The 9,494-nt window shown below is 35.8% G+C and overlaps 1 protein-coding gene across 1 annotated transcript in view; it reads right to left on the reverse strand.

Annotated features, from left to right (window-relative positions):
• Syn1 (Syntrophin-like 1) overlaps positions 1-9,494 on the reverse strand; it is a 76,685-nt gene that overhangs the window by 6,477 nt on the left and 60,714 nt on the right. Inside the window, 5 exon segments of the mRNA XM_017621157.1 lie at positions 5,207-5,350; positions 5,353-5,439; positions 5,441-5,497; positions 5,499-5,606; positions 7,052-7,160. Of these exon segments, the coding sequence (XP_017476646.1) occupies positions 5,207-5,350; positions 5,353-5,439; positions 5,441-5,497; positions 5,499-5,606; positions 7,052-7,160 (505 nt within the window).

The following is a 9,494-nucleotide window of genomic DNA, read 5'->3' on the forward strand; positions in this document are numbered from 1 at the left end:
TGGGTATGCAGTTACAGTTGCATGGCTATACTCAATCCCGACTCTTGCAGCCTCGTTCGCGCCATCTGGGCAACGTGAGCAACCCATGTGCGAGATGCGGTAACCAATCCGAGTGGAGCCTTGTGCCACGGCGGAAAGAGAGGGAGCTTCGGTGGGGCGCACTGAAGTCTGTAGCGTCTGTTCACCTGTAGGTGCGGCTGCATGCGGGAGTGACACACAGACATTGCTTAATCGACTTGTTCTTTTCATTCAGAGCATTTACGTATACACTAGCAGAGCACCCGACGTCGTTCGGGTTTAACAAATCAAAATAGGGGTATTCTCTGAGTCTTGCAAAGCCCTTGCAAGGTGCACGGATTGCACGGTTTGCAAAGCTGTCCCATACGAAAACCGGTTTTTACCGTGCAGTCCGTGCAATCTGTGCACCGTGCAAGGGCTTTGCAAGACTCAGAGAATACCCCTAATATAAAATATTAGTGCAAATATTCAGTTCAGCATAATTGAAAGGAGTCAAACTATTTTCTTTTTGTTTAAATTAAAGCATCCTTTATCGTGCTTCAGCAACTATATATTTGAAATCATTTTCTGTACTACAAATCTGGTTTCCTTATTAATATTAGGTGGATTAGGGTAACTTTTCGTTAAATAGCATCGCGGGATCAAAAAAACGATTTAATCTTTCCTTTTCGAAATGGTCTGACGACTGTAAGGTTTCAAAAAAAAAAACAAGTTTTAAATATCCGAGTGATCTAATAGATGAATACATATTTATATTGCGCATCAAATTTGCTTCGTAATTTTACGAAGGGCTCGTAAATAGAGCTCCATACAAATTTTGACAGGTATTTTACGGGGCTGGTAAATTTACGAGCTTTACGAGGTTTACGAGGCTTTTCTGAGTTAAAAGGGAAGACCCCTATTATCGTATTTGTAGGTTAGGGTTCGTCGATATAAAGGTTAATTTAGTGGTGGCATACCATAACGCTATAGACATATCCATTGCCATAACTGTAACCACATTACCTAACATCGATTATTGGCATCATAACCATAAACAGCTGATTTTACGTAGACAACAATGTCGGTGTTGCCCGACGCGGAAGAATTTCTGTCTTTGTCCACTAAATTAATAGTTCAATTTTTTTAGCTTAAAAATGAATAATTCATAAATAAATTTTTTGATTAAAAATTTAAAAAAGCATATAAATTATGTAGCTGAAAGATAAATTAATTATCTTGATTTTGACATCATTAGTTTTTTAATCGGTTATATAATTCATAAGATATTCAGCCTTATCATGAGTTTCATTTTCCCCGAACCGGTTCACTTTTCTCTCTCGGTTTCCATGGTTTTACTATGGGCGGACGACAAATTTTCGGGTGATTTTTTTTTTCAGGCGAAACTCAGGATAAGGCAGATTAATATTAATTTAAAATTGTTTATGTTCGTTATATTTTTGCGCCAAATAATTTTGGTTCAGTTATAATCAGCGTGAGAAGTTCCATCGACATCCACATTTTTCGTATAGCTCAATGGTGCATATTCTAGACACATGCCAAAGGTTGGCTGTGAACAATATTTTTATTTATATTTGTTTTTTTTTTAACACGTTCTTACTCGCACTTCAGATATCAGCTGATTATGGCTACGGCGGAGACCCATTGTCATTTCAGCTACTGGAGGACGTTGAGTCATTCTCCCTCCCACAGTAAATAAAACGGTGGACAGCGAATTATCTGCGATATCGATTTTCATATATATATATATTTTTCGAGATCATCGAAGTTTGATCTCGAAAAATATACATATATATGAAAAAAATAAGGTTGTAAGAATTAAAGAAGTTTTGTCCTTTTCCCAGCACCTTTAAACTTCAGCACATATCTCTGAGCGTTCTAACTTCTTAACTGCACGAAACCTCCTCTCTTCCTTTGCAAAATCCGCTCTTTTAACCACCTGAATAGAGGAGGCAAAGACTTGGAGCAAAGACTACGATACGTTGTTGGCAACCAGTAGGCAATTATTCGGCAAATTTGTTCNCTTTTAACCACCTGAATAGAGGAGGCAAAGACTTGGAGCAAAGACTACGATACGTTGTTGGCAACCAGTAGGCAATTATTCGGCAAATTTGTTCACATTGGTCTAGTAGGATGGTATGGACGGAGTTCAAGACTTGTTAGAACACCGCCCTTCATGCCTTCTACTATTACAAACTCCTGAGAGATGCTTGGAAATACCTCAGTTAGAGTGGCTGAATCCCCCTATACATATAATGCATTGGCTTCAATTTTATATCTACTTTAAGTTAACTTAAGTTTCGACCTTCATCTGATACCGCAAACTTTTACACCTTCTAAAGAAAAAGTCGCGTCAAAAGTCTTTAAACTGTGTCAACACTGTTACGACATTGACAAATAAATGGCTTATCGAATTAAACCAGTAGCACGAAAAGCTAAATAAATACAAGAAAATGAATGCAAATTCAAGAAATAACGCCAATATATGCGTACATACATAGGTACGAAATACGACAGATTCAGCAGAAATAAATGAAGGCCTAGAAAAGTAAAAGCGTCAGTGGGGAGTAGGAATGGAATTCGAAAATTTTAAATTGTACCTAATTTGGCAATAGAAATGTACCTTTATTGATGGCAAATGTACCTAAAAAGTAGCTCACTATTTTGTTAACTTTTTTATTATTCTCAGAAAATTGGTAACAATTTAATAAATTTATACATTATTTGCACTAATAAACGATTGATTAATATATCAGGACAGTTGAATTAATATTCATAACAATTCGAGAAGGATACATATGTATGTATGTAAGTACATTGAAAGTCTGAATTTTTATGCTCTCATCCTCTACCGAAAAGTAGTTTTTATTTGGAAATGAAAAAATATTTAGGGGTCGCTCAAATCACTCAAAGTTTTCCAGTTATTTTATATGGCGAAAAATTAAGTTTTCGTAGAAATGGTCCCCTTTTCTTTGCTAATAAAATGAGTAAATGATAAAAGGTTGAATGAGAAAGGTAGGATGAACGAACCTCATTCAAAGTTGAATTAAGATGTGTTGGTATTTGAAACAAAAAATAAAAAAATTTATCGGATACGAATGACTTTTTTTTTGACAGAAAGTTATTCAAGTTTTACGTAATTTAATCTTTGGTAAAAGTAAGAAAACAGCATCAAAAATCTCATTATTACGATTCCGTTAAAAATACTTTTAAATGTTTTTATGCAGATTTTTTATTTTTTTTTTTCAGACCCCTAGACTCATTCACGATTTCTATTCACACACATGCAGTGTAGCCACTTTGCTAGAAAGCCCTACAAACTGTTCACAAAGAATTAAGTGAAGGAACTTGGCAACTTTGCTAAGATTTCTTGTTGCCGCAATGGCATGTTCACAACGTTCCTTGTTTACAAAAATTTTCCAATTTTTTTTTTTTTGTGCGAGCAACATAGTCTTTAATATGGATATTTATTTGGCGATCGTCTAATTGCACCTAAATTGAGCTCAGTGTACCGAATGTACCTTTTGGTTCGTAAAAGTCGGAAAAAGGTACAATTGTACATACTTTTCCATCCCTGGTGGGGAGTAGTTTAATTACAGCTGACAGCAGCGCGCCTCAACGCGTAACACCAGCAACACCTTGCCACCTCCTTCACTTAGCTGGAGGGTAGCCAACCGTACTATGATATATATACTGTTGGAAAAAAATATAGTACGCAAAAATGCTACATTTCTTCAATTATAAATACAAATATATTTCAGTCATTTGTAAGAAATGAATGTTTTAAACCGGATGACATTTATACTGAAATATCAATATTAAAATAAATATAATTTAAAGCAAAGGGTCCACAGATAGAAAATGACACCATTATTAAAAGTATTTAGAAAGATTTATCAAATTTACTTAAAATTATTTCGCTTATGGTCTCTATTCCTGTAACTTAGGCATTAACAGAAAGAGTTTTTTCTAGTAAGATTTTCAAATGGTGAGATGAGAGAAATAAAGCGAATAACTCACTAATAAAAAATAAACTTTTGATTTGATTTATATTAATTTAAATATTGACAGCGATAAAGCATATGATATTTTCAAAGAAATAAAAATTTTTTTATAGAGAAAATGCATAAGAAAGAAAAAATATATTTACTTAAAAAGCATTTTTACTTTTTCTTAGAAAAAAAACTATATGTATTTGAAGTGTACATTATTTTTTTAGATTTTTGTGAAAAATTACTATAAATTTCTTAGAAAATGTTGGCAACCCTACTTAGCAGCGGCAGAGACAGGTCTCCAAAGGTAAATAAATGCAGACGAAGTAAATGCTAGCTTAAAATTAATTGCGACGTTAGCAAAGGCAGCGTAGCGGTGGGAGCCTGTCGAGGAGGCGCGGAAGGTGAAATAAGCCACTGTGGGTCGTAGAGACGCTGCCGCTGCTTTGCTGGGTAGAATACGCAGTCGTTGGCGCCTTGAAGAAAAGAAGCCATTCATTGATTATGACACTGACGAGCAAAAAGGTGGTCAATTGGTCGGGCTCCACTAGTGCGAGTTAAGGGGACAGGCGCAGCCAGCAGGTCAGCATGTAAGGCAGGCTGTCAATAGGGCGAATGTGTGCCAAAACAACAACGTTCACACGCAGCCTACAACAACATCCTAGCCAGCAACGCCACAGTGACTGTATTGAGATGGACACGTTGTTGTAGTTGGTGATAACAACTGACAGCGCTGCTTACAGTTTGCCTGACATCTGGGGCCGCTGGGCGCGCGCGTTGTGTGAAATTTTAATTGAAAATTTAATGCGTTTCACTTTGTTGAGCAATGAATGGCACACGGCGCGTGAATGAGAAAAGAAAGCGCTGTTGAGTTGAAGAGCAGAAATGGGAAGGAAGCGCTGCCATGACCGGTAGCGCGAAATGCAAAATTAACTCAAAGGAAATCAAGTATAAATGAAATAAAATTAATTAAATTTAATTAACTTCAAATTCCTGGAGCTAAGCGAAGCAGAATCAAATGGAAACAAGTGAAAGATGTGAAGGAAGATTGGAAATTTAAAGTAGTAATACAGTACATAAAAACTTTAAACATTTATGTAGAAAAAAAAATAGTTTTTTTATCGTACACGAGATTTGATTTTCTATCTGCTTGCTGTAAGAAACTACATATTTTGAAATAATCAAGTAATACTCACAATTTCTCCATCATCGCCAAAATCCAAATACAGCATTCGTATGCCATCGTCCGCTGAGCCCTTTAATTTGTCGAACGGAAATTGCCATAGCTGAGTTTTTGTCTGATTAGGCGGCACAACCACACCCGCTGCCGCTACAGCCGCCGCCGCCGCCCCGCATAGCCACTGCAGTCGTAAAGGCAGAACCCGCGATTCAAATGCACAACCAATTGACACTGTCTGCCCTGATAGAGGACAGCGAAATGAGAACTCTCGCTGATAGTTGACGGCATTGTGGGAACCCTGTACGAGGTGCGCGTGCCCACGCGGCCATGTCGCGATGCGTTTCCGAGCGCAGCCAGTAGACCAGTACGCCACGGGTGGTGCCACAACGCACACAGAAAACAGTCGTTTGTTGACCCTGAAAAAGAGGATATTCGAATGGAGAGACAATTAGAGAGAGATAAAAGATTAGCTATACTTTAACAGAAAATAGCACAGAATGAAACGGCCAAGATTTTGTTTTAGTGATTCATTGATGTCTAGCCGCTTTGACGTCAAATTTGCAAGTTTGGCTTGCTGTGACAAAGAGCACCGTTTGGAGGCATCTGAAAGCCGCGTAACCGCGCTAATGACTATCCAGTTAAGAAGGCTTAATCACTTAAGGGTCAAGTTAGGTTCGAAATAGAAAAATATTTGTTGGAACTCCACTCTCAAATGAAGCCAGAAAAGCTCTTGGGAGTATTTGACACAAATTTATTTAGCTCGTTACCGCGAACGCAGGTTTTTCAGGAATTCTGACATACAAGCTGAAAACCGTAAAAGCACTGTACATCTAAAAAAAGCTGTCTCTGATCATCACGAAACGATCGGTAAGTAATTCTCTGCCATACGCGAATGGTTTGAATGGGCTCGTGCAGAAATGCCCCTAGCTCGGTAAATTCGCCAAATCGTAAGGTGGCAAAATTATGTGAGTCAACTCGATCTTTTATCCGTAAAAAATTTTGGTTGTTCTGTGATCTCTATATTCATACTTGAGAACTTATGAAGGAATCAAGAGTTTATTTATGAATTTCGATTAAAAAATTAAGAGATCTTCCGCAAGCACTTCTCTTTGATTCTTTGAAGCGATAGGCCTTCGTGTTTGACTTCTTAACCCTTTTAATTTTATGTATGTAGAATGATCAGAGTTTCAGACTTTCTAACTCAACTTCTCTTTGAAAGAGAAATTTTTCACAAACCAAAAAGTTTCTTTGGAAACACAGATTTTTATCTGCCTATGAGTGCTAGGGTTAATAATGCTTTTAAGCTGCCGTCCGAGTCGGTTGCATATACATTCATTTGTAATTATGGAAAAGTATATTTTAAGGATTTTATTTATGTATGTATGTATATATGTATATTGGGCTGCGTCACTCTACATAAAAAAATGGTACAGATTTCCCACCGGAATTATGGAGCGTATTATATTTTAAAACTTCCAATTAACGTTAGCTGCAGTGACACACACAACTGCACAACTTTTTTTGTTGAGACACCCTAACGTATATATGAACATACACTATCCATGTATACCTATGTACTTATGTATGTACGGTTATCGGAGTGTATTGTTTAAAATTATCAAAAATACTGAACCCCATTTAATTAACGAAAACAAAGCGAGCATTTCCTTCCTGCCAGTCGCCTTTTGTATCCGTTTCGCTGTATTTATACGTAGCATATGCCTCTCGCTTGAATTTATCGCTCTTAAGAGATCTGTACTTAGGCATAGGCACCAACCGAAGGCGACCCGTTTGGTGGACGCGAATAAAAAAACAAACGAAACTAAAACAACAAAGTGAGGGCATAAATTGCAACACTTACATTCAAAGATGAGTTATTGCCAGCGCCAGCCAGTCTTGTCGTTGCCAAAGCAAAGCTCTCCAACGGACGTCCCCAGGCCTCCACCGACCACGGAGCGGACTCGTAAATCCTGCAACAAGAGAAGAAAGGAAACCGATAAGTAAAAAGCAATTAAAAAACAACAGGAAAAAGAGTTGAAAAAAACTATGAACAGAGTGTCAGCTCGAAAGCAATGTTAAATTTCTGGGCTCTTTAGCGCTGGACGAAAGGGCAGCAAGCAGTAAGGAAAGACGACGGCTAAAACAAACGAAACAAGAGGAGTTACAAGCGTGTATACAGCGGACAGCGATATAGTTTGATATAGTATATATGTATTTGTATGGTTGAAAGAGTAGCGTACGTCTCGCACGCTAATGGGCTGCTGGCGTGAAAATTTGGTAGCAATTTCAAAAATCTGCGCAAAATTTGTAGCCAAAATAGTTTTAATACAAGATAAATGTGCGCCGACACAAAAGAATTGCAACAAGAAAACCAAAACAAAAGCAGAAACTAAGGCCATATATAAAAACAACTACAACTACAACTACAACACTTGCAAGGAAGTGCAAAACCACAATACATTCCGGAGGATGTACAGGATGCACAAAGCCAAACAGCGCAAATACGCCCACAACAATATTTATGAATGTGTGGATATGTTGGTTTGTGCTTATGCATGTGTGTGTGTGCTCATGTACTATCTGTGCTTGCAGGCACACAAATACAGATTAAAGCCAAACACCTATACGCTGATAAAGTTGTTGATGTACAAAAAAAAATATTTATTCAAAGTTTGCTGTGCCATTGCAACCAGTGCTGCTTGAAACGGGCAGTGTGCAGTGAAGTATCTAATGTTCGTAGCGTTCGGCGTTATTTGGTAAAAACAAAAAAAGTAGAAAAGTTCGTGACGAAAAAAAGACAGCAGCAGCCCAGCAGTGTAGCTAACTGGCTAATTATTGAGGCTAACAGGGCGATTCTGGCAACTGTCTTTTTAACTCACCAAAAGTCTTTCGTAAGATAATTGTCAATTCTGGAAACTGGAGATAGAAGCTCTTTAATGTCTTTCGAAAGACTAATTCAAAAATCTGCTAACGAGGAGGTCGTAAGCGTTATGCTGTTCGCCTCTTAGCGATACGTATTTATATATTCAAATTAATTAAAAAAAAACAAATGCTTTCTTTTTAAAACAATAAAAATTAGTAAATAAAAATTAAATTTGAAAAAAAATGATCATAAAAGAAGGAAATAGTACTTAAAAATTAAATTAGATTAAAAATATTTTTTCACTTCAAAAAAAACAAAAAAAAAACATTAAAAAAATTTAATATGATCCTCTAAAAAGAAGGAAATAGTACTAAAAAATTATATTATATTAAAAATATTTTTATTTAAAAAAAAAACAAAATAATTTAAAAGGATCCTCGAAATTAAATGAAATATAAAAACATATTTTTCTTTTTAAAACCATAAAATGTAAATATTAAAAAAAAACTAAAGAGTAACAAATTAAATTGGAAAAAAATAAATAAAATATACTTCTGAAAAGTGAGTTAAATTAATAAAAATTTATATTTTTAAACAATTAAATCTTAACCTTAAAAAAAATACCGAAACCTAAAAAAAAAAATATTTCAAAAAGAAAGAAATAAATTAAATTCCAAAAAATTTGATGAAATTAAAAAAAAATATTCTTTTTAAAACAATTAAAACCAAACCATTAAAGAAAATTCAAATAAGACAAAAAATAATAATTAAAAAGAAAAAAATACATAAAATAATTTCTAAAGATTCAATTAAATCAAAAAATATATATTTCCTTTTTAAAAATAAAAAAAAATGTGAAAAACTAATTTAAAAACGAAAAAATATGTGGATGAAAAAAATTAAAAAAAAAAATCTGCTGCACCATGACTAGAACTCGGATCTCTCGATTGGCACACCAGTGCTTTGCCTACTCGTCCATTGCAACTGTTGGAGTGACGCGAGCTAAATAATATACAAGTTCTTTCTCTCAAAATAGCTTTTCTCCGCGAGTGGAGAATGAGAGAACTTTTTTTCCAAGACGATCTAGACTTACAAAAGTTTTCAAACTATCTTGCCATATGTCTTTCTGTTTGTTTTATGCACGAAAATGGTGCGTGTTTCGGCAATTTTTTACCAGATTCTCACTCATCATCCGCTGTTTCTTCACCTAAGTTTTTTTTTTATAAAAGCTAGAGCAGTTATAAGCTAATACATAGAGCCAATTAAACAATGAAAAAATGTGTTGCTATAAAATGTTTCCAACCACTTTTTGAACCATCTGCGAAAACAGAAAGTGGGACTGTTCCGGTATGACCTCCGTCTCTTATATGGGATGAACTGTTCCCGTTTATCCGAGCATGCTTTAGAAAGACACGACTTACACCCTTTCATACCAGTACGA

This window comes from Rhagoletis zephyria, unplaced genomic scaffold, assembly GCF_001687245.7.
Source record: "Rhagoletis zephyria isolate East Lansing unplaced genomic scaffold, Rhagoletis_zephyria_1.1 Rzeph_scaffold_02382, whole genome shotgun sequence".
Lineage (NCBI taxonomy): Eukaryota > Metazoa > Arthropoda > Insecta > Diptera > Tephritidae > Rhagoletis > Rhagoletis zephyria.